Below are 25904 nucleotides of genomic sequence, written 5' to 3' on the forward strand. Positions count from 1 at the left end.
CATGGAATTCTCCAGGCAAGAATACTGGAGTGGGTGTCTATTCCCTTCTTCTGGGGAATCTTCCTAACCCAGGGATAGGATCTGGGTCTCCTGCATTGCAGGCAGATTCTTTACCATCAGAGCCACCACTTAACCTGAGACTTGTCTATCTTTGAAGATTATTGCTCAGTTAGCAACATTTGTTTTTTAAAAAGTCTTAAACTCAATGAGAGAAATGAAAATAAATTATAGTTACTTGTTAGTATTCCCTTAATTACTGTCCATTAGGTCCTTTCATGTCAGAGCTATTTTTGGGAATGAGCAGCATTTACACATTTAAGATAAAATCTGGAAGGGTTCTGTGAGTGTCCCTGGTGGCTCTAAACAGAGGGGCAGAACCCAGCTTCTGAGGGCTCAGACTTCCCTCTAGGGGTGACTGTACATGTCCATGGTCTCCTCTGGAGCATTCAGTCCAGGGGACGGTTGTGCCCACGGTTGGAAAGTCACCCTCATAGACTCCCCTGTTGGGTCCCCTCACAAGGCTCTGGGAGGGGCCTTTGTCAGTTTACTGGCTTCACTTGGGTGGGATTTCTGCCTTCTAGATGCAGGTTCGAAGGGGCAAGACATGGCTGTGCTTGGCACTGTGTTGGCTCCACCCAAGTCAGCCCTTGGCCAGTAAAGCCGGAGGGTCTGCTGGGGCGGTGGGGATGGGGAGAGGGGTGGGGTCTCTGTACACTAAGGGAATGGCAGGGTGGGAGACCTGCTGACTAGGGCAGAAGTGGGGCAGTGAGCCCTGCGTTTTGCCCGTGTACTCAGGATACAGCAGGTGAGAGGTGAAAACTCAAGTCTGTACCCTGAATACCTGCTTTTGCAGAAGTGGTGTTTTTTGTAACTTTCAGTGCAAACCTAGGAAAATATAGTAAGATGTAATCCAAAGATAAAACAACATTCAGTAAATGTTCAAATTTTCAGGGGAGAGAAAATGCCCGTTGTTGGGCAGAGTTGGGAATTGAGGCCGAGCTGCTGGTGGGGATTGATGGACAACCCTGGGACACCTGCGGGCTCTGCCTGGTGCTGCTCCAGGCTGGAGCCTGGGGCTTTGTGGTTCTTGAACCCTCAGAGAGTTTAGGCGTATAGTCCTTTTAGCATCCAAGCAGTTTGTTAATTGAAAGTGAAAATTGAAAGTGTTAGTCATTCAGTCGTGTCTGACTCTTTGGGATCCTGTGGACTATAGCCCACCAGGCTCCTATGTCCATGGGATTCTTCAGGCAAGAATACTGGAGTGAGTTGCCAGGTCCTCCTACGGGGGATCTTCCCAACCCAGGGATTAAACCTAGGTCTCCCACATTGCAGGCAGATTCTTTACCGTCTGAGCCACCAGGGAAGCATTAGAGGGTTTCATTTTGGTTTTCTACCCACAAGCAGGAGTGGGGTTGAGGGTGGAGAGGATCCTGCTTCGGGCCCACAGCGACAAGTGTGGCCAAGGAGCAGTTATCTGATGTGGCCCAGCCTGTGAAAAGAGCCAGATGGGCCTGCCTGGTGAGGTTTACACTTCCCTCTGATAGAGTCAATTCCTAGGCAAGTTGATAAGTCCAGGGTGCCCAAGGAGGAGAAAGGGGTCTGGGGCTCTCAAAGAGGAGATAGGGGTCTGGAATTCTCAAGGAGGAGGAAAGGACAAGCATTTTTATTTCTTAGTAAGAATTATATAACAATAATGTATCCTGCTTGAGGACATGTTTCTCCTTCCTGAAAACCTTCTGACTAATCCTGTTATCTTAAAATGTACATAATGGGAGTGGGTCTAGTAAGATCTTTATGACTTGAGACATCATTTTGATTTATTGTAATAACCAATTAAAAAGTACATAATTCCCTGGCTAAGACTGGGGATGGGGGAACTCTCCATCCTCCTTCTGATGTCTATGTCAGAAGTGTTCTCTGTCCTTTTTCACTTTAATAAAACCCTGCTACACAAAAGCTCTTGAGTGATCAAACCTATTCCCTGGTCCTGAAGCTAAATCTTCTTTGGAGATCGCAAATCCGACACTGTTCACCGTAAGCTATCACCTCCCCTGAGGGAACTGTCAGCTGTAGCGCAGGAAATCTGGGTTCACCTGACCCTCCCCAGACACATAGGAGATGTCTTTCCTTTGGATGCCTCTCACCTGCTTCAAGTGCATGGGTCCATGGGCACCCAGCAGACTGTAGAACATTCTCACCCCAGGAAGTCCCTGGCACCCACTGGCCCACTTCTTGTCTGTGGCTCTGCCTCTTTCTGAGACACAGTCATACACGGAACTTAGGAGGCTTCTGCCTAACATCTGAGGTTTGTCTGGGTTGCAGTGAGTCTTCAGGTGTCCTTTTATAAGTGTAAATTCTACCCCCCCAACATTGACCTTAATTTTTTTTTTTCTTCCCTTTGCCTTGGAATCTTTTGGAATACAGAGCAGCTTCAAACTTGGTGTTCCGTATGGGGCTCAAGTGTAGCTTCTTGGTCAAGTCGGGGCGGTCTTCCAGATTTTTTTCATTTTCTGCCAGAATCAGTTTTCACACCTGAGCTTCCTCTTCGGGCTCCCAGCATCAGCTGAGCAGACTCTGGGGCTGAGCCCTATAGCCTACTTGGAGGACCTTTAGGGAAAGATAAGCAGTTTTCTTCTAAATGTAAGAATGGTCAACCCGAGATTAATGAACAGGGTGCCTGGGTCCAGTCACAGTGGGAGGTTGCCCAGAAAGGAGAGGCTGGTGGTGTTCTCATGTCTTTTGTAAGTTTTGGGTAGTTGCTTTATGAATTATAAAACCACGTGTCTTAAAAAGCGAGTGAATGTGTGATTATAAATACGGTTAATGTGATTTTTTTAATACCTGCAACCACTTGCTCCCCAAACAGTGAGCTGAAATGCAGGTATAATGAACACGTGTCAGATCCTAACTTTATCTTCATAACTGGAGGCTGGATGTTTAGCCTGCATCTAGCAGATTTTCCCAATTTCTCTTGTGGATCATTTATCATTAATTCCCTCTGGGGTTTAGATTGATTGTTTTTAAAACTATTTATTCATTTTCATCCTCTCAATTGCATTGTCTTTTAGGCCTTTGATTAATTTATGTAACTATTCACTTCTCCACTGTGTACTTTTTGTTGTCATGGTGCAAAAGGTAAAAATAAACATGATGTTCATGCCTTGGGCAACTCAGCTCGAGCGCCATGGCTATTGAAGCTTTGCTCTAGAGCCCAGGAGCTGCAACTACTGAAGCCTATGAGCCCTAAAGCCTGGGCTCCTCAACAAGAGAAACCACCTCAATGAGAAGCTCATGCACCATAACAAAGAATAGCTCCCACTTGCTGCAACTAGAGAAAGCCCACCCAGCAATGAAGATCCAGCACAGCCAAATAAATGCATAAAAATAAACATTAAAAAAAGAAAAACATGATTTCTAAGACTTGAAAAAATAAACACATCACCACAGCAAGTGTCCATGGCTCTAGATTTGGGACTAGACACTGGCTCCAGGCACCAGAATGCTGAGTTTGGTGGCCCCCATCTCGTATATACTTCTGAACACTCAAGAAGCTGGAGACAGGCCACTGTGCTCTGCTGGCTGCAACACACCACATTTGCACGACCTTTCTTGCCAGCAAAAATCGGCTAACATCAGCAGGTCAATGGCTTCCAAATCTTAATCTACCTGTACCTGGGATTCTAACTGCTACTGAGTTTGGGAAATAAAAATTTAACTTTTTAGATTCTGAAAGGAAAGGATTGCAAGTCTCAATTGACTACATCCAACACAGATGGACTCAGAAGTAGCAACTTACATGTTTAGTATTGGGAAGACAAGAAGGTTCCTATCAGATTTGCTATTATTTTTTTTCCTGTAAAAGAAAAGGTGAAGTCAACTGTTGCTGAGTGTTTTAGGTCCTCTAGTTATTGTGAAGACAGCAGCAGTGAATTGGCCAGACTGACATTTGTTGAAGTCCCTCTTAAGGCCAGCAGTCATGAATTTGTAGAGAACAGTCTGTCCCATTGGGTACTTTCTCCAGTTGTGTCTGGCTCTCCAGGTGTTGGCAAAGGGAAAAAGGAGCAGTTGGATTCATCCAGGGTTGAAATTCTTATGAAATCCACGTGACAAAAAGGCAAGAGAGCAAAGGAGATCAAGGTTGTTGCAAGGGTGTTGTTAAAATTAGGGATCATGAAAATAAACAGGGTCAAAACTGAAGAAAGGAGAACTATTAGGAAATAGAAAAGTCAATGGCCTGGCGGTGCTGAAAAGTTGGAAAGACACCACACAGGAGCTGGTAAAGTCTGCAGGGCGAATTTTGTTTTCAGGCATCCTCATTCACACACAGGCTAATGGACTGCAGCCTTGTCTAACTCAATGAAACTTAAGCCATGCCATGGGGGGCCACCCAAGATAGACCGGTCATGGTGGAGAGGTCTGACAGAATGTGGTCCAGTGGAGAAGGGACTGGCAAACCACTTCAGTATTCTTGCCTTGAGAACCACATGAACAGTATGAAAAGGCAAAAAGATAGGACACTGAAAGATGAACTCCACAGGTCGGTAGGTGCCCAACATGCTATTGGAGATATGGTTGGATGGCATCACCGACTCAATGGACATGGGTTTGGGTGGACTCCAGGAGTTGGTGATGGACAGGGAGGCCTGGCGTGCTGCAATTCATGGGGTTGCAAAGAGTCGGACACGACTGAGCGACTGAACTGAACTGAATCCTGGATATCCCCTAAACAGGGAAACGGGTAACGTTTAACTCAGAAGGTAGAAAAACCTAACTGTGGTCCTACAGCTTTGATGCCACAACTAGGTTCATTCACAGCTCTGCTTCACCACTTGTAAGACGCGTGATAACGAGCAATTCATTTACCCTGAAACTCCGTTTTCCCTTCTTCAAAAGTGGGAGAAAAATATTATCGTATAACGGTGAGAGGACTAGAGATAATGCGCGTAAACTGGTTAACAGAGTGCCTGGCAACACAGGAAGCGCTGAACACGTAGAAGCTGTTACTTTTACATTTGAAACAGAAAACCAAGGAAAGGTTACAATGAGAATTTCTAAGCGCACAGGACTGTTTTACAGAACTTCTCGATTACTATGCGCATGCGCCAGTCCGCAAGCTACGCCTAGGAGGGCACTGCGCAGGCGCCGGAAGTTGCAGCCGGGAAGCCAGCGAGGTCGGTTCCGCCCGACTTTAACATGGCGGCGCCCTTTGTCTGCTCTGAAGTGCTGTCCCCGGCCTTCTCGCGGCCGTGATGCACCTCTTTCTGTGGTGGGGCCCAGGACATGGCAGGTGAGGGTCAGCAACCATCCGGGGCGTGGGGAGTCCCAGGAGTCAGGCGGAGGCGGCGGAGGATGGGACGCGGCGGGACGCCGGGGACGGTTGTGTGGGGGAGGGGAGGGAAGTGGACTGGGACGGGAACCTGGACTGAGGGGACCCCGCACAACATGAGGGTGCAGGACAAATGGGTGGGGGACGCTGCCTGGCGAGCGGGCGGATAGTGGGCGGGCGGACTGGACTCGCTGTCCCGGCGAGGGAGCGCGAGTCGCCTCCGGGCTGGGTGACACCCCAGCTGGTAGCATCTCCGCCCCCGCCGCCCGGCTGTCACCGCCCCTTGACCCCGCGTGCCGCGGCTGGTGGGCGTTCTGAGGCCGCGAGGTGGCGGGGTGCCCGCGCAGCTCACTTTGGCCGGTGGGGCTGGAGGACACATGCCTGTGAGGGCCTAGAAGGAGTTTGTCGTGGTGGAGACCGATACTGCCCCTGTATGAGACCATTTCATTCATTCATTCGTTCCACAGACTGTGGTTCAACTCCTGATGGGTTCAGAGGATAGAGCGAGTGGTTAAAAAGTGTAGGCTGTGGAGCCAAGCAGCCGAGTTTGAATCCTGTCTCGGTGCTTGCCAACTGTGTCCTTAGGCACGTTGGTTCCTCGCCTCCTGCCTCGGTTTTCTTATCCTTAAAGCACGGTTGAGAATAAAATCTGCCTCCTAAAACGATTATAAAAGTTAAATGAGATAATCGGTGTAAAGTGCTAAGAAGGCCTGCTGGCACAAAGTAAATGCTGTGTGTGCTTGTTGCTGTTATTTTTTGTATCATCATCATCACCCAGAGCTCAGAAACTCAAGTGGGAGACACTGAAATGTAGGCAATTCTGATATGATGGGAAAAAAGCAGAAAATACTGAGTAGAGGCACCTCACTCAGTTTAGGCAAATCCAGGAAGGCTTCTGTTCCCCAGGAAACAGAACTGGAGGATGCTTGGAGCTTGCAGGCAGAAAAGGGGAAGAGTATTCTCAGTTGAAGATGGAATGTGTGAGAAAGCTGCCTAGGGACAGAGATGAAAGACACTAGTGTGTGGTCTGGTCCTCAGGGGTCTTGTTTTGGGAAGGGAAAGCAGCCGTGGGGCATGAGGCATCCTTAGTTCCCCAACCACGAATCCTGTAGTGGAATCTCCCCTAGGGAAGTTTTTAAACCTAGCTATGGACTTGCAATTTTAGGTTGAGAACGCATATAAGAATCAGATTTGTGGATTAGAAAGATCATGCTAGTTAAGACTGTATTAAAGGGAATGGGCCTGGAGTCCAGTTAAGAGGCTACTAGAACTGTGGAGGTGAGAGATGACCGTGGCCTTGAGTTAGATTAGAGGCAGAAGGTGGGGAGAGATGTGTTGGAGGTAGACTTGACCAAAGTTGGTGATGACTTAGATGGGGGATTTAGGGGCTGGGGGTGAGGTCAGGGTTGGCTCTGAATTTTTGACTGGTGGATGGTGATGCTGTTCAGTGGGATAGGGAGGGGATTTAAGGAGAGAAGACATATTTTGTTTTGAACATGTCTGTTGTTAATGCCTGTAAAACATTCAAGTGGAACTGTCCATTGGTGATCTAGCATCCATCAAAAGTCACTACAGTTATGGGAAGGGATGTGTCACCTGGGTGAGGGTCTGGAGTGAGAAGCACGGTGTCTGGGACATCCCTGGGGAATGCTAGTGCAGTAAGACTACTTGGGCACAGCCTCATTGCTTTTGCTTATCAACCTTGTGTTATGTCTTTCAGTCAGCAGGCTTTCCCGAGTGTAGCGGGCTTTCCTGAGTGTAGGGGGCTTTCCTGAGTGTAGGGACTGGGACTAGGTTTATTCATCTTTGTATCCCAGCTGTCCAGCACAGGGTCTGGCATGCAGCAGCCCAATCACAATCCAGTGTAACATTTATTGAGCGCTGCCTTTGTGCCAGACTCTGCTCAGTGCTCTGTATTTGCCTAAGCAGCTCTTAAAATCCTGCAGGTTCTCATCAGATTTTCCACTTGGTCTTTGACTCAGGTAATGAGCTGGAGGAGGAGAGCCAAGCTGGAGTTTCCCCAGACAAACTGTCGGAACAGAGTAGCCTGGGCTACTTGGAAATCTGAGGTATGTCTATTAAGACTCAAAGGTGAAACAAACCAGGAGGTCAGTTTGTTTGTCCCTCTTCTCTAGGCACAGCGTGCTTCAACTCACCCTTTCGAGACAACTTTTTCTTTAAAAGTGTACAGTAATGACAAAATCCTAGTTAGTTTGGCTAGGAGGATGTTGATAATATTGTTGTCATTTTGTGGACAAAGATCATGCTAGATTAATCCCTGGGCAGTGTTCATACCTTGCTTTAATTAAGTACAATCTAAAATGCTCCAAAATGTAGTGGCTGAAAGGAAATAGAAATTTATTCCTGGCCCTTAACAGTCTGGGAGTAGGCAGTCCAGAACTGGCCAGGGTAGCTCACTCTGTTCTGCAAAGTCATCCAGAAGCAAGGTTCCACTGGTCATGTGGCTCTCCTTGCTCAAACCCCGGCTTCCATCTCATGGACTGAGCAGGCTGCTCTGGATCCTGCCATTGTGTGTGCACTCCATATGGCAGAGAGGGAAAGACAAAGTGGGGAGCACATACCCATTCTTTTTAAGGTTCTAATGTTTGAAGATACATATCTTTGTACAACGTGTCCCCATACCCCAGCCTCTGGTGTACAACCAAAGGAGGAATCACAGCTGTTCCAGTGCTGGAGGGAAAGCTGGCTGAGAGAACCAGTTCTGTTTCCAGTGTGACTGGATTGCTGCCTCTGAAGGTTAGGCCTGAGGGAAGTCCACTCACTGTTGGAACAGGGTGGGGTGTGGGCCCCCGAGGCAGGCTCCTCTGGCTTTGGGTCGTTCGTGTTGCTTGGGTCCAGGGAGTCCAGGCTTGCTTACACAGTCACTGTTCTTTTGTGCCTGATGTGTCAGACACTGCACTGGGGGCTCAGGGTGTGGATATGGGGGAGATGGATCCCAGGATCAAGGCGTTCTTAGCCACATGGGTAATCATAGTATGGGCTTCTCAGGTGGCTCAGGGGTAAAAAATCCACCTGCCAATGCAGGAGACACGGGATCAGTCCCTGGGTCAGGAAGATCCTCTGGAGAAAGAGATGGCAGTACTACTCCAGGATTCCTGCCTGGAGAATCCCATGGACAGAGGAGCTTGGCAGGCTACAGTCCATGGGGTTGCAAAGAGTCGAACACAACAGAGCAACTAGACAACAAAAAACAGAATTTCTGGGTTATGGGGTGCTGGTTAGAAGCATGAACTTCTAAGTCAAAGATACTTGAGCTTAACATACCTGGTCCTTACACTTACTAGCTGTGTGCCTTTGGACAAAGTACTTGACCTCTCTAAGCCTCCGTTTCCTCGGGTGTGTAGTGGGAATAATGATGACCTCAGGCTAGCTTTATTGGATGGAATTATTAATGAGGTAATGCATGTAAAGTGCTTTATCTAGTCTTTGAGTCCACAGTTGGTATCTAGTGTTACTGTGTGTTAATTAGGAGAGGGTGATCTAACAACAACCTCCTATGAGGGTCAAGAAAGAAAGTGTGCAGAGCTGAGGAAGAAAAAAATGCTTAGGATAGGAAAGTTAGTGACCCTTTTATGTCTGACCCAGTTCCTGTCCGAGATGACTGTTAACCGCGTCTGTGTGTCCTCGTGTCCGGGCCCTTCTGTGCACATGCATGCCTGTATGTGTATACAGGACAGACATTTTAAAGTGTCAGGTGGCTTGGTTTTGTTGCACATAAACTGGCCTTGAGTCTAGAATGCCAACAGGGCAGCCACTGTGGGCAGAGCTTCAGTTTGAACAGTTTGCCACAAAAAAGACCAGGTGTCCCACTCTCTACCTTCCTGGAATTCCCCCAGGGATGGTGCCACACGGGTGGCACAGAGGTTCTCAGATCTGGTGTCTGGCAGGGTAACAGACACCACCAAAGGGCGGGACACCAACCTCACAGGAAGCGAAACACTCCAAGTACATTTTGTGCGCAAAGCATATTGTCCTAGAGACCATAACTTACCAAAATCTACTTCTTTTGCTAGCCACATTTTTAAATGATTGAAATAATAGAGGTCACAAAGAGTAGGCATTTTAGCACGAAGTGATTTTAGCGGTTGCTCCAGGTGTGTGTGTTCAGTGTCAGAATAGGTGTCTGGCACTCTCAGAGGCCCTCATGGGTATCAGTAGCTTAACAGTCTGAGGGCTACCTATGGTTGACCTCAGTGATATAGTCACAGATGCATACAGAAAGCCAGGGCTGTTACATTCACGCCTGATTGTTAGGAATTGGAAAGATCAGCCTTGAGCTTCAGAGGAAGGAAGTGGAGGGCATGGTTAGGGTTGAGAGTTGCTCACTCGTGTCTAAAGGGCAGCATGCAGAGCCTCAGAGGTGGCAGTTCCTGCTGAGAGTCTGGACCCAGCCTGAAAGCAGCCTTGGTGGGTTCACTGTCAGATCAAAAATGTACTCAGCTTCTCGTCTTAAAAGGTCTGGCAGTAGAACCGGTTCCCCCTACCCCACCCACCCCACTTCCTCTCCTGACGTGATTCATCTAAGCAGTACCTTTCCTGTCCTGAGTGGAAGGCTCCAGGGCCCAGTGGGAAGTTGTCTCCAGCTCAGGAGCCTGGGTGGTGAAGCATTTCTCATTTCTGTAGTCTCAGGGCTGGGTGGGCCCCTGTCGGGGACTTTCCTAGTTGAGTGTAACTCAAGTCAGCTGCCCAAGTTAATGCTTCAAATCATGGCTTAAAGTCAGAAATAACATTGTTTAATTTTCTAAGTTGTCTTGTTAAATATTGAGTAGATACAAAAGAATATATACCACCTGAAGGATAAGCATAGAAGGAGCAGCCATATACCCATCACCTCCTTTACACTAAAGAATGTTCCCATTACCTTTGAAGTGCCCCTCCCTGATCCTGTCCCAGTCCCACCCCAGCATAATCACTGGATTTGGCTTTTACTGTGTTCGTGCTTTTCTTTCTTTCTTTTTTTTTGGTGTTTTTTCTTTTTTGGCCCCATGGCTTGTGGGATCTTAGTTCCCGGACCAGGGATTGAATCCAGGCCATGGCACTGCAAGTGCCAAGTCCTAACCACTGGATTGCCAGGGGAATTCCCATCTCTTGCTTTTCTTTATGGTTTTACCACCTGTGCTTGTGTTGCTAAACAATGTCATTATTTAATTTTGCCTGATTTTGGACTTAGTACATCATCTTGTTTTTCTCAGTGATCTAAATTTTTTGCTTAACACGTGTTCTCGAGGTTAATCTGTGTTGCATATAGGTGTGTTTTGTTTTCACTGATGAGTTGTGTCCCATTGTATGAGAATTTACGCATCCTTTCTATTGTTGATGGACGTTTGTTTTCAGTATTTTGCTGAGACAGACAGTGATACTGTGACCATTCCTGGGGCACGTGTGTGCATCCTGTCAGGATACACCCTGGGGAGGAGGACTGAATCCTAGGGTATGTGCATCTTCAGTTTGACAAAATACAGTAATACCAAGTCGTTTCCAGAGTGGTTTCTCCAGTTTACTCAGCTGACAACTGTGCCTGCTTCACATTCTCTGAACAATGGTATCATCAGATTTAAAACTTTTTACTAATCTGTTGGAAGCTCAGTGATACCTCACGTGGTTTTGATTTGTGTCTTCATGGTTATTAGTGGGTTGAGTATCTTTTCATGCACTAATGGATCATTCACCTTTCAGCTTCTCTGAAAAGATGGCTTAAATCTTTTTGCTCATTGTTTTATTGAGTTGTCTTTTTATTATATGGAGACTTTTTTTCTCCCTGTTTTTTTGTTTTGATATTAATCCTTTGTCAGTTAGATGTGTTGAAACCATCCACTTCCAGTTTGCTACTTGTCTTGTCACTCTAGTTTTTTTTAATGAACAGAAATTCTTAGTTTTAATGTCATTTATTAACTTTTTCTTAATAGTTGGCACTTATTTCTTTTTAAGAACTTCCTCCCTGCTTCAGGTTTATAAAGGTATTTCCCCTTGTATTGTCTTCCAAATGTTTTATGATTCTTACCTTTTACTCTAAAGTCTTTAGTCTGTTCGTAATAATTTTTATATATGGTTTGAGACAGGAGATAATTTTTTCCTTTTTTTAAATAAGCACATCAGATTAAGCCTGTACTATGTATTGAAAAATACATTCCTTTCTTGTGGCTCTTTAAAGTCACCAGTAACCACTATCATACATCAAGTGTCCACAAATGTGTGGGACTATTTCTGGGCTCTTTACTATCTATCTCTGTCTATGTGCCAATATCCCACTGATTTAATTTCTCAGTTCTTTAATTTTTTTTTCTATTTTTTGTTTATTTATTTGGCTGCACCAGATCTTAGATGCAGCACACAGAATCTTTGATCTTCTAGTTGGGGCACATGGGATCTTTACTTTCGGCTTGCAAACTCTTAGTTACAGCGTGTGGGATCTAGTTCCCTGACCAGGGATCAAACCCAGGTCCCCTGCATTGGGAGCGGGAGTCTTAAGCCACTTGGCCACCAGGAAAGTCCCTCTAAGTTGTTATATAACAATTCTTGGTATCTGGTAAGGTTTTGGCTTTCTACTATCTTCATTTTGGATTATGTTTATCAAATTCCATAAAAATTGTTGGGAGTTTTTTTATTAGAATCACTTTGAATTTTATTAGAATTGAATTTATTACATGTCAGTTTGGATAGAGGTGATGTTTTTATGATACTGATATTCTGATTCATGAACATGGCTTATCTCTCAATTTACATGACTTGCCAATTTTTAATTTTGTGAAGTGAAGTTCGCTCAGTTGTGTCCGACTCTTTGCAACCCCATGAACTATACAGTCCACGGAATTCTCCAGGCCAGAATACTGGAGTGGGTAGCCATTCCCTTCTCCAGGCGATCTTTCCAACCCAGAGATCAAACCCAGGTCTCCCGCATTGCAGGTGGATTCTTTACCAGCTGAGCCACAAGGGAAGCCCAAGAATACTGGAGTGGGTAGCCTATCCCTTCTCCAGCAGATCTTCCTGACCCAGGAATCGAAACGGGGTCTCTTGCATTGCAGGTAGATTCTTTCTATCAGCTGGGCTATCAGGGAAACTTTAGTCAGTGTCTTTACACTTTTCTCCCAAGCAGTTAGGACCTTACCACACTTTAGTTCCTGATACTCCCTCCTCAGCTTTTACTCCTTAGTTGTATAGTTTGGTTCTTTTATGTTTTGGTTGTGCTGGGTCTTCACTGCTGCATGGACTCTCTCTGGTTGTGGTGAGTGGGGCTTGCTCTTCCTTGTGATGGCTTTTCTTGTTGCTGAGCGCAGGCACTAGCTTATGAGCTAAGTCATTGTGGTGCCCGGCTCCGCTGCTCTGTGGCATGTGGGGGTCTTCCCAGACCAGGGATCTGCATTGCCAGACAGATTCTTAACCACTGGACCACCAGGGAAGCCCCTAGGTACACTAATTTATTTACTATTTTAGTTGGTCCTCCCTCCTTGCATCAAATACTTTCATTTTGGGATCACTTTTTATCTGCCTGAAGTGTATCTTTTACAGTGTGTGACTTTGGGCTGTAGTCCATGGGGGACCATCTAGTGGTTACAGATTCTCCCAGAGGGATTGTACACCTCTCCATCTAGTGCCTTGATTTGATACAGGCTGTTTTCTGTGCCATTTTCTTTCCACTAAGATATAACCCTTTGGGACCCAGCTTTATTCTGGAGGGAGCTCCCTTTTTGGGGGTAGGGGGAGAACTTGAGCTTGCCCAGTTCTGCAGATGCCCTTGCTGCCCACCCTCAAAGCTCCACTTGCTATTTGAATTGCTGCTACTGCTAAGTCACGTCAGTCGTGTCCGACTCTGTGTGACCCCATAGACGGCAGCCCGCCAGGCTCCACCGTCCCTGGAATTCTCCAGGCAAGAACACTAGAGTGGGTTGCCATTTCTTTCCCCAAGAATTGCAGCCTTTGCTTAAGTTTGTTTGACGTGTCAGTATTCCTTGTTGATAGGCCAGTTCTCTGATGCATTTTAAAGGATGTCATATAGTTTTTCTTCAGCATTTGTAGCCCTGTGTGGTGAGAGTCAGTCGGGGTACCTGGTATGCTGTGTTGTTGTTGTTTACTTGCTAATTCATATCTGACTCTTTTATGATCCCATGACTGTAGCCCGCCAGGCTCCTCTGTCCATGGGATTTCCCCAGCAAGAATATTGGGGTGAGTTGCTATTTTCCTTCTTCAGGAGATCTTCTTGACCCAGGGAGCAAACCTAGGTCTCCTGCATTGGCAGGTGGATTCTTTACCACTGAGCCATCAGGGAAGCCCCTACCTGGTGTGCCCTGCTTTTAGAAATTAAGATGTTTCAGAGTTTCAATTTTATGTTTCATTTGGCAGTTGCAAACTGAAGATCAGAACTAAGGTTTAACATTGCTCATTTCTGACTTCTTAAAAAAATATATAACATGTTTTATAACACTAATTAGTATAAAGAAAGGGAGTTGCCAGTTACTGACAGAGAATTTACCCTTTTGGGACAGACTGAGGATCCAGTGAATCAAGAATTCTGTGTCTGTCCATGGAAGTTTTGTCCCTGTTTCAAGTGAAAAGAGCACACCTCATAGAGTGTGGTGGACTTTGACCTTGGATCTGGGCATGTCATTGAGACCTGGGTGGAATGACAACTTCTCTAAGCCTTATTTTGCTCTTCTGCACAGCGAGGGTGATCATTACTACTCTCCCAAAGAATTAGTGTGAACATTTGATGAGGTTGTGTATGTGGAAACACTCTGCAGGCAGGCTGCCCCGGCAGCTATTCCAGTTTCTCCCAGTGGCTGCTGTTAGACTTGTGCGCCCCACGTGCCACTGCCCTTGGGAAATAGCGAGCCAAGTATTTCTCTTGCCAGTACCCTCCCCTCAAGTGTTCAGCCTAGTGGGACTTATTATTAGCATGGGTCTGTTTTCTCTGGACCCAGTCCCACAGTCCTTTACCAGGACTCACTATTTCCTTACGGCTGGGTAATACCCCATCAGGCTGGGAAATCGTAGCCTCCGCATGGTGGGCTCTCTGGACAGTTACTCATATCTAGGCATTTTAAATTTGTGTCTAACCGATGAGCACATTTAGAACCTGCATTGGTGTTGACAGGCTGCAGCCTGGCACAGTGTACCACTTTCTGCTCCTGCTCCCTGGGGACGGGCTCTGGCCCAGAGTGGAAACTCAGTCTTTTCGATTTTTGCCACCTTGAAACTGGAAGTGGTAACTTGTGCTTATTCATATCTGATTATTATCTTTTTTCTGTATCGAGTATATTGACCACACTCATATTTTTTCATTTGTGAATTTCCTGTTCATTTCTTTGGCTTGTTTTTCTGTTAGAAGATTTTTTTCTTGCTGTTTAATTTTTAATAACAGCTTTATTGAGACAGTCACATACCATACAATTCACCTATTTTAAGTGCACAGTTCAATGGCTTTTAGTTTATTCACAGAGTTGTGCAGCTGTCACAACCAGAACATTTTCATCATCCCCAGGAGAAACCTGCCACCCATGAGCAGTCATTCCCCATTTACCTGTCTCCCCCAGCCCAAAGCAACCATTTCCTATCATTATGGATTTGCCTATTCTAGGCATTTTGTATAAACGGAGTCATGCATCTTAGTCTTTTGTGGCTGGCTTCTTTCACATAGCACGATATTTTCAAGGTTCAATTCAAATTGTAGCACGTATCAGTACTTTCTTATTATCAAATCATTCTCTGCATGCCGCATTTTATTTACTTATTCCTTAGTCGATGGACATTTGGACTGTCGTGACCTTTTAAAAAAATGTATTTTTGACTGTGCTGAGTCTCCCTGGCTGCACGTGGGCTTTCCCTAGCTGCAGCGAGCAGGGGCTACTCAGTTGCTGCGCAGGCTTCTCGTTGCAGTGGCTTCCCTCGTGGCGTGTGGGCTGTAGGGCATGTGGGCTTCAGTAGTTGCAGCACATGGGCTCAGTGGTTGTGCTGCACAGGCTTGGCGGTCCCACAGCATGTGTAATCTTTCTAGACCAGAGATCGAACCTGTGTCCCCTGCATTGGCAGGTGGATTCTTGACCTCTGCATGACTAGGGAAGTCCTGTTTTGACCTTTTGACTGTTATGAATAATGCTGCTGTGAACATTTGTCTACAGGCTTTGTGTGGACATATGTTTTCATTTGATTAAAGTTCTTTATATTTTGGGACTGTTAACCCTTATTTCCCATATAGGCTGTAAATATTCACCACCACCACCCCCCCCCCCCCCCCGCCCCAGTTTATATTTGCCTTTGGGAAGTTGAGAATATAAGGGTAGAAATGTGAATGAGACAGAACATTTAGGTTTCTGACCTGTCTTTCATGCTCTTAAGAAATAAGTTCGGGTACTGTCACTTTCTCATCATGGTCCCATTAAGTGGCCCCTTGGGACTGACGTGCTTCCTTACATGGCCTTGCAGGTGCTCTGTCTATCTCTCTTTCTGTGTCTCTATCTGTCTCTTGCCCTGCCTGCCCTCGGACCAGCAACCAGGCAGTGCTTAGGGTGGTTTCCAAGTTTCTCTCAGAAGCTCGCACTTCAAAAGGGGCTGGCTGAAAAACCGCCAGGGTTGCAAGTCATTCGTTAAAAGGCTTCCAGCAGCTTTGCTGATTCATGCTGCTGCAGGTGGTGGGTGGAGGGGCAGGAGGCCGGCTGCACTGTTTCTTCAGGGCCAGCTTGGGGTGAGCTGCTTCTCATCCTCCCAGGGCTGCTGTCCAAACACCACTCTCTTCTGGAGCAGCACTCAGCATCTAGATCTGAGGAGCCTAACAGTTTGAAGAAATCCTTGGAAGTAGAGGCACTGAATTCTTGGCCACTTTTTGTCCAGGCCTGTCTTTTAAGTTTTTGAGGTCTCTGAAAATACTCCTCTAAAATATCCTTACTCTTAGTTTTTCCCAGTCAAGTTTTACCAAATATTAACTTCGGTTTAATCCTGTATGGAATAGTGAATGTTGGCTTATATAGGTCATAGATATTAGTATATAGTTCATAGTTGATGTTCATGTCACCTTTCCCTTCTCCGGGGGATCTTCCCAACCCAGGGACTGAACCCAGGTCACCCACATTACAGGTGGATTCTTTACCAGCTGAGCCACAAGAGAAGCCCAAGAATACTGGAGTGGGTAGCCTATCCCTTGCAGATCTTCCTGACCCAGGAATCCTACTACAGTCTCCTGAGTTGCAGGCGGATTCTTTACCAGCTGAGCTGTCAGGGAAGCCCCAGTATATAGTTCATAGTTGATGTTCATGTCCTATATGGTTCATGTTCCTAGTTGGAAATCTTAAGATTTCCAATGTAAGGAAAGTTTTAGATGAAAAAAAAAAAAACAAAACTGCTAGGTGCTAGATAAATATGTAATTTTTATTGTCATTCACATGGTATCTGTTATACTTCAAATGCATGCATTTATAATCTTCAGTCTTATTAATGAAATCATTTACTCAACATTTATTAAATCTGAACAGTTGAAGGGACCTTCGAAGTCACTAATCCTAATGAGAAAACAAACCCAGAAAAAGTCAGTCACTTGAAAATCATGTGTTACATTGAAGTTCAGATACCTACATCTACCTCCTACTAATTATTAATAGTATTCAACTTCTTTCTTTATTTTGAATTCTTGATCTTAACTAGTACCATGGGACAACTAATCCTCCCTTTGGAATTGTCATGTTTTATCTTCTTTCTCAATGAAAGCTGCTTTGCTCCTCCAAAATCATCATGTTCTTTGTAGAAAAGAAGGTGGCTTTTGCTGTCAAGTACAAAGCACCTGTGCCTTTCCTTCTGGTTACTATTGAGTGGAAGAAGTATTGCAGTTTGCAGGGCCTTTTTTGATCTTTTTTCAGGTTGAAGCTTTATCTGTCATGGGTGCCTGGCTTACTGATGAGATTTTACATCCATTTTTATTTTTAAAAATTTTTCTTAGCATTTTTATTTGGCTGCGCCGAGGCTTCGTCGTGGCACACAGGATGTTTAGGCGCAGCATGCAGATTGTCAGCTGTGGCATGGGTGATCTAGTTCCCTGACCAGGGATCAACCCTGGGCCCCCTGCATTGGGAGCACGGAGCCTTAGCTACTAGACCACCAGGGAAGTCCCTGTGTCCATTTTTAGACGATAGGGAAGGGAGGCGAGCGCTGCGTTCCCCACTTTCCTGTTACAGATTGATGTTGCTGGCCTGGGTTTATGTATAATAACAATGATGGCCAGCAGCAGCTTTGTGAAGTTTTAGTACCATCCCTGTTTCACAGAAAGGAAACTGAGATGCAGGGATTTAAGTACTCTTGCCCGAGGGACTTAACTAGCTTTGGCTGGACTCCAAGGCAGGAGTTTTAACCGGGTCGGGGGAGCCAGCTCCCTGAAGTCGCGTGCTGAATTGTGTGTGTGATTCCCAGAGGCCTTCAGGGCCGTCGCAGAGTCAGAGGGGTTCATCCGCGTCTGGAAAAGGCCACCAGCTGCTCTTCTAGGGGATTTTCCATTTTGTCCCCTTAAGGAATTTTTGCTCATCAAGTTTTCCCAAGTGACACATTCTTTGTGCAAATTACCATAATGTTCCATTTCCCTTATGAGAAATTTTTTGCTTTTGAGAAGTTTTCAGTCACCAGGTCTCGCAGAAAATATCTGAAAGGTTATGGTTAAGAGAAAGTGAAGAAGCTCTGACTTTGTGGACATTTTCTTTCTCTCTTTTCTTCTTTCTCCCCTCCTTCCCTCTGTGTTTTACTTTCTCAATTTTAATATTTTAATCAATAACATTTACAAGTGGTAAAATAAAACAGAAAAACCCGGACAGGATGGAAGAGTGAAGAGTGTAACTCCTTTCCATCTTTCCCCTGCTGCTGTGAGGGGATCCCCGTTACCAGGTTCTTGTACATTCCTCCAGAGTTGTGGGCATTTTCTTTGAAATGTGAGTAAGAGGTCGGAATTCTCAGCCTGAGATGTGGTGGTGGACAAATAGCATGTCCCAACTTCTCCCGGGCAGGGTTGGGTACTAAATGGTAAGGGATGCTGAGATACTGAAAGCTTTAAAAGGATGCTGATGTTCAACAGGAGGACTGCTTGCACACGCTGCTCAGAAGGGCCCCCAGTGAGTGTGTTGGGTTCTGGGCACCAGTCAGCCTCACCTGGCGCCAGCCTGGGGGTGACACTGCCTCATTCCTCATGTCCTACGGGGCCAGCACTGCAGGACTTCCTGAGTTGTTTTCCTGCTTTTGCTGTTGCCCTTTCAGCCGCTCCACACTCATGCAGCCAGAGTGACCTTTCAGAAATGTGAGTCTAACTGTGGCCCTCTTGCTTAAATCTGGCATGACTCCCATCAGCTGGGGATGAGGCCGAGTCCTGGCGTGATGGGCGTGGCCTCCAGCCTGTCCCACCACCTGCATTTCTCACCACTCTCTCTACTTGCTTTCCCCCCACTAATCCTTTGTTCCACCATCAATTCCTCACCTCGGTAAATGACACCGCCACTTGGCCAGTTTCTCAGGCTAAAAATTTTGGTGTCATCCTTGACTCCTTTCTTTTCTCACAACCTGCATCTTACTTGGTCAGTCTTTCTGTTGGCGTCACCAAGACATATCCCTGATCCGACTACTTCTCACCTTTCCGCCTGCTCCTTGTTGGAGGCCACCTTCCTCTCTGGCTTGTCTCCTGGTGTTCCTGTGTCCATCCGCACTTGCCTCCTTGTAGTCACTCTTCTGTTCTCAGCCCCACCGCACCCCCAGGGCATACTAGCCTACTTAGAAGAAACTCCAAAGCCTGACTTGCCTCTGAAACCCTGAGTGATCTCAGCCTCTACTGCTGCCAACCTTGGTGCTTCTCATCCTCCTGCTCCCTCCCCCCTTTTCAGGCACTCTGGCCCCTTTGTCCAAGTAACGTCTGTCTCCGGACCTTTGCTTTTGCCCTTCCTTATGTCTGTAATTGTCCCTGGGCTTATGGTGGCGTGGCTCGCTCTTCACTTCATCCAGGTCTTTGCTTCAGTGTCACCTCCTCAGAGAGCTCCTCCTTGACCCTTTTCTGGTTAATAGCCTCGGCTTTCTTTGGTTTTCTTCACAGCACTGAGTATGTGACATTATGTAGTGTGTGGATTTATTACCTGTCTTCCCCACTAGGCTCAAAGTGGGAATACTGCCCCTAAGGTGAGCACAGAGTAAGCACTCATTAAATGTGTGTGTGATTGTTTAGTCTCTATTTATATCTGTTTCCTGATTTATGGATGGAGGACCCCAGAGGGAAGTATAGTAAGTATATGGGCAGCTGTATCACACCACAGAGCTTCTGTATTTTAGGGGAGATTTCTCATTCTTATTCATAGAACTGTTTCTCAAATACATATTGCTACTGTTGTGATTAAAAGACTGTGATTAAGAGTTCACTTTTCATAGTGGCTTTATCTGTTAGTTTTTCAGTAGTAAGCACCAAAAGTACAATGATCATTTTGTAAGGGTCCACAGAATACTCTGACCTTGAATCAGTCATATTCCACATGGCCAGTAATCTGTTCTATACCAGGCCTATTCCCCAACTTGATTTGAGAGCAAGGTTTTAGGTGCTGTAAACAGCTGTAAGGAAGAAACAAGAAGTCTGCCCACCCAGCAATGAATACAATTATTTTTAATTAATGTATTTTCAAATTAATTTTTAAATTAAAAAATTGTGTTTATTTTTAGCTGTGTTGGGTCTTCATTGCTGCGTGGGCTTTGTCTCTAGTTGTGGTGAGCGGGGGCCACCCTCTAGTAGCAGTGTGCTGCTTCTCATTGCAGTGGCTTCTCGTTGCAGAGCACAGGCTCTAGGGTGTGTGGGCTTCAGTAGTTGGCGGCTGCTGGGCTCCAGAGCACAGGCGCAGTAGTTGCGGCACACGGGCTTAGTTGTTCCGCACCATGTGGGATCTTCCTGGATCAGGGATCAAATACATGTCTCCTGCATTGGCAGGCGGTTTCTTTACCACTGAGCCACCAGGGAAGCCCAGCAGTGAATTTATTAAACTTCATAGGAGAAGACATGTACAGGTGTAATTTCAGGCTGTGTCCATGTGCCACCACCCTCAGGGAGTACTGGGCAGAGAATGATAAGACCCCACGCATGTCCCCTATGTTCTGATGTTCTCTTTTTGGTAGCAAGGCCCTTGATCTGCATGTACTGGTACAGTGGGTTCTAAACTGGCACAGGTGCTGGGATATAGGACTGCTTTCTGCAGGGTCAGCCAGCCCTTCCTGCCCAGACACGTTCCTAGAGCGATGGGGTCAGGGAAAAGGGTGTCCACTCCCTCTTCAGAAGCATGGTTAAATCTTAGAGGTCGTGGAAGTTACATAGTTTGAAAAGCAACATCAGTGTCACAATTTAATTTTATATTTAGACATTATTTTTAATTTAAAAATCAGGTTTTTTTTCAGTGTTTTTTTATAACACAAATTCAGCAGAGAAAACAGTACTAAACCTTGGCAGGGAGCATTATATAGCAGGAAGCAGTGATTTTCAGGGTGGGGGCCACTATTCAGTAGAAGATGAAGCATTTGGGGGCTGTGGGGAAGGGCTGAGTCAGGTTTGTGGGTTTATATAAAGTGGAAATTGATTCTAATAGTTTGAGAAACACAAGCTTAATAGAAGAGCTGTATTTGCTGGCCAAGGAGAAAAGTTCCATAGGGCTGGTTTTGTTGATATTTTGCTTCTCTGTCATGTTGCCTGTTGTTGATATTTGCTTCTCTGTCACATTGCACTGAAAAGGGACGGGTTGTCACACTGGGTAGGTTGGTGGGGTTGGGCAGGGAGGTTTCACATTTGCTGGGCTGGCCTGCTGTGAACTTCCGTTTCCTTGGCCCAAGTTTGTGTATGCCAAGTTGTGTCCAGGAGCCACCAGTATTTCTAGAAAATCAGGAATGCTGATCCTTGTCACTGCTCTCAGATCCCTCCAGGCCTCTGGATGGCTGTGTCATGTCCAGGCCTGTAGCTGGCACAACAAGTTCTAGGAGCCAGGGGCTGTGGTTCATTTAGATCGGCCTCTGGTGATCGGCCAGTTGTTTCCTGGCTTAATGGCTTCCCTCTGTGCCACAGTTTGGAAATCCTGCCAGCAGTTTAGTGCTGATAACCTGGGTAATATTTCATGTTTGACAGGTGCCCATTCGACTCTGAGATAGAGCGGTGCTCTGTGGACCCACTCAGAGCTTTGGGCAGGCTGGTCATCTGGAAGCACACTTGGGGTTTACTAAACAGTTGTTCAATATAAAGTGCTTCCCTGACAGAGAAAATCACTCTTACTTGTTCTTATCCAGTACCCTCTTGTCTCTTAATGTTAGTTGGGCTCTGGGATTTTTCCGGATTACATTTAGAAGGAGTAATGAGATTATTACAACGTCTAAACAAGGTTCAAGTCACCAAGTACACTTGAGGTGCCCAGCATGAAAAGATAATGTGGAAATCATCTGATGTGGTCTTTGGCCTAAAAATATATGTAGTCTGCATCTGTTTCCTGGTAGCAATCATTTGCTGAGTGCTTACCACGTGCCAGGCACTGGGCAGGCCCTTTGCTTACCTTTCCTAATTGGATCCTATAACAAACATGGGAAGTAGTTCCATTGTTTCCAGTATGCAAGAGAAGGTCGTCACCTGCTGGTGTGGTGGGTGGCAGGCCCTGGATTTGGCCCTGCTTGGCTTGACCCCAGAGGTTCTGCTGCCTGCATGGTGCTGAACTGCCTCTTAGGTCCTTACCCTTGGAGGTAGCAGGGTGGAACTTGGAGCCCAGGGTAGCAGTGCTCTTAGTTTTGAGGTGATTGGACTGTGCCACACCTGGTGCCATGCTGCTTGGCATGTTGAGGACACTCTGTAGATGCTGTTTTGTTGATACCGAGGGTGGGGGTGGGGGGTCTGGGATTCAGGTTTCACTGGACTGAGTAGCGTGGTTTTCCTGACCCAGTGAGAAACCTTCCTCACCTTAGCAGTCTTTTTGCACGTTTTGGATCTGAAAGGCAAATGAGATGGATTGTATTTTCTCTGGTGCCATCGGCCCCCTGCATCCCCTGCACTCCTTTCAGCCTTCGAGGCCCTTTCCCCTCCTCAGGGTAGCCCGGGCCAGAGTGGCTGGGGGCACAGTTGGAAACGACCCCGTCTCTGCATGGGACTGAGTGTGGCACCTGTATCTCACTACTTTCTTATTACAGATATCGTTAAATGTTGAAAAATGTTCCTTTATAAAAGTATACAAAATGCACGTTTATATAATCTAGGTGAATCCAGATTAAGAAACAGAGAGCTTCCAGTATCTTAGAACACCCCTGATTGCGCCTCCTCCCATCCAGAGAGAACTGTTACCCTGAAATTTTTCATGAATCATTCCCTTTTCTTTACAGTTTTACCATCTGAATCAGTTATCTCTTGCTGTCAGCCAACCATCTCAATGCTTAGTGGCTTGAACCATCAGCAGTTTTTTGTTTCTTCTCGTTTCATGGGTTGACTGGGCAGTTGTTTTTGTTCCACGAGGTGTTGGGGGTCATTCCTGTGCCAGTATTCAGCCAGTGGCTGGACTGGCACCCTGGTGCTGTCAGCAGGGGCCTCTCAGCTCTTCATTATGCACAACGGTGTCTCCTCCAGAGCCCCTCCGTGTGTTTTCTGTCCCCAGCAGGAGCACCTGGGCATCTGTACAGCAAGGCGACTGGGCTCCAAGCAAGCAAAAAGAATCTTCCAGACCTCCTAAGGGCCAGGCCTGGGACTGGCACAGTGTCACTGCTGGCCGCCCAGATTTGGCTGGAGTCTCGTGCAGGCATGGCTGGAGTCTCGTGCAGGCATGGCTGGAGGGAGGGGTTGCTGGCTGCTGTCTATGGAGGCTGCGCCCGCTGTGCCTGTGTCCGTGTTGCCCATTTGGAACCACGCTGCGCGGCTTCCCCAGGTCCCTCGTGTTTTCATTCCCAGATGAATTTCTTGTGAGGCTGGCCAGGGCTCTTGTCCAGCCAGGCTGCGCGTCCTCTGGGGAGCATCCCAGCTCTGATAACGCGGTCTGCCCCAACAGTCAGGGCCATTGACCGGGCAGATGGCAATATCACAGAAGCTGCCTGTTTGCAGGAGTTGGTCGGAAATATGAGGGCTTTGGGTTTGGTGGGCTCTGCATTTTTGTTGTGTGTGAGTTTCCTCTTTCTTGGAAGCAGCTTTAACTGAGGCCCACGTGTAGCACCCTTGAAGCGAGGTGAAATGAGGAGGAAGACGTGCTGATGTTTGGCAGAGGGCACCACATAGTACGGGTGGGCTGGAGGAGCTGCACTTGATCCCGGTCATGGGCGATGAGAGGTGGGTTGGCTGCTGATCTTACTTTGTGTTTAAAGTCTCCTCAGATAGTGCCCCCTGCTCACATGGACTCGGGATTCCTGGCTCCCAGCACACTGCCTGCCCCTGGAGCCCCCAGGTCTCTCTGTGTGCCCCATGCACTCACCTCTCTTTCTGGTCCCCTCTAAGCTTGCTCAGATCCTGATAGGTTCCTTTCACTGTAGAGCAGGGGTCCCCATCCCTTGGGCCACAGACCAGTATCTGTCTGTGGCCTGTTAGGAACTGGGCTGCACAGCTGGAGAGTGACCAGTAGTGAGCAAAGCTCCATCTGTATTTACAGCTGCGTCACTCACTTGCATCCCCCGCTACGCCCCGGCTGTGGAAACATTGTCCTCCTTGAAAACCAGTGCCTGGTGCCAAAACGGTTGGGGCCCACTGCTGTAGAGTATGAGAGAGGAGGCGGTCGGAGCATTGCACGCTCAGTTCACCTAAGTCTGGAGGTGGGGCGCTGCCTGGCTGTAGCTCAACCCCTCCGAGGGGATGCCTCTCACTGGTTCTGGGCACTGCCTGGGGGAGAAAGGGGCTCTGGGAGCTTTCTTAGGCAGCAGGCTGGAGGAGGTGAGTGGGTGAGCCTGGAAGACTGCCCCTGGGGCTTTGCAGTTATGAAACCCACAGTGCTGCTGACAAGTGACACCATTTGGCACTTGGCAAGCCCCTCAGGGGCCAATCACAAGATGGGGCTTGTGAGCATATATGTGTAAGCACTGCTGTCTGTCTGTGGGGATGGTCTTTTTTCTCCTTTTCCCTTCCTTCCTTCCTTCCAGTTCCTTTCCCTGCTTCTCCTGTCTTTCCCTGCTCTCTCCTCTCTTACCCTCTCCTGGTTTCTCTCCCATCCTTTTCTTTATTTGACAGAAGAGATGATCTTTTAGGACTGTTTCTCTTGTTGGAACAGCTCTGGAGGCTTCAGAGGGATTCCAGAAGGCTTCCGTGTTCTGACACCCACATCTGGGGAGGAGCCCACTTCTGGGCGGGCATGTCTCATCGGAAAGCTGTGGTTAGCTTTGGGTGGAAAACATTACTCAGGGCACACAGCTGCTCCTGTGTGTGTGGGGGTGCTGGAGCCACTGGGTCACTGAGCACCCTCTCCTGGGGACCTTCCCCCAAGGCCTCTGGACATAAGCTCCCCGACCCTATGCCCCCCCCCCCCAACTGTCCACCATCCCCCACCAGGAGTCCTGGGCTTCGAGCCCCTTCCCTTAGAAGCCTCAGGGAGTGTGACAGCCTGAGGGCTTGTTGTAGACCTGGACCCAGGGAAGGCTAATAATCACCTGACCTTTAAGCCAGCTGGTCTCTCCACACTGTTGGCCAGGAGTCTTTTCTCACGTTTATCTTCCTAACAAGTCAGATCGCTTTCTGGCTGGAGGGTTCTGCTTTCAGTTGGCTCCAGCCCAGGGGGATAAGAACAACTCTTTGCCTCTTGTGTGGGGGTGGGAGGCAGGGAACTCATGTTCAGCCAGCACTCCTTTTCTGAGCCTGGCAAGTGCTTCCTCCCGGCTCCTAGTGAAGGTGAGAGAGCCAGGCTCCCCACCAGGAGGGACTGGTTTGGGTCTGAGTGGAAAGTTCTGAGGGGAAGATTCTGCAACTCATCGAGGAGGCCCCTGTGGTCCTTCACTCTGCACTTGGGAGGTGTCTCACCTGAGGCTCCCGAGGACAAAGAGGGTGAGCTGGTGATTGGAACTCAGGGGCTGCCCACGCCCACATGCGCACATTTGTCTGCTCGTGTGGCTTTTTCCACAGCAGGGAGAAGACAGCTCAGAGGTTGGTTTGGCCCAGGCCTGTCCTTGCCACCCCCCTTTGGTTCCATTTACACCTGCCTGGTATGTACCCCCTTCAGGTCCCTGGCCTAAGTGCCCGGCCTGTGTGTTTAGCCCACAGGCTGGACACTGGTTCTTTTCCATGTCTCCAAACTTCTCTGTTTTAGCTTTGACCTGCTCAGGAACAGAGCAGCCGAACTTCTCCCTTGCATCCCTGTAGGTCACTAATGGGAATGAATGGGAACTTTTCCCAGGGATTGAAGGCCTTTATGGGGTAGCCCGGGCAGTAGCAGCCTTTGCTCCTGGGGCCGTGGTCTGCCGGCTGGTTTGTTGCCCAGCAAATTGTTCAGCCACCTCGAGTCTGACCTCTCGGCTCCAGAGCTGGCTTCCAGCTCTTCCCTGCTTGTACATAAGAACCTCGGGTCACAGCCATTTCTAATCTCAGTGGTCCAGGAAGCTGTCCCTCTGGCTGGGAAGCTGAGGCCAAAGGACAGTCCTGGGGATGCTA

At 47.4% G+C, this 25904-nt stretch overlaps 1 protein-coding gene across 3 annotated transcripts in view; it reads left to right on the plus strand.

Moving 5' to 3' along the window:
- Positions 1-5144: 5144 nt before the first annotated feature.
- Positions 5145-25904, plus strand: part of ZBTB17 (zinc finger and BTB domain containing 17) — a 28469-nt gene continuing 7709 nt past the window's right edge. The window contains exons 1-2 of one of the 3 annotated variants that reach the window (XM_069545957.1): positions 5145-5287; positions 7309-7395. Coding sequence is in view for 1 of the 3 variants with exons in the window: in XM_069545956.1 (XP_069402057.1) it covers positions 23600-23606 (7 nt within the window). In the remaining 2 variants the exon portion in view is untranslated. Of the gene's footprint in view, positions 5288-7308; positions 7396-23467; positions 23607-25904 lie in introns of those variants that run through there. The other 2 variants (XM_069545958.1, XM_069545956.1) reach the window with 2 other exon arrangements.

Source organism: Ovis canadensis, chromosome 12, assembly GCF_042477335.2.
Source record: "Ovis canadensis isolate MfBH-ARS-UI-01 breed Bighorn chromosome 12, ARS-UI_OviCan_v2, whole genome shotgun sequence".
NCBI classification, from domain to species: domain Eukaryota; kingdom Metazoa; phylum Chordata; class Mammalia; order Artiodactyla; family Bovidae; genus Ovis; species Ovis canadensis.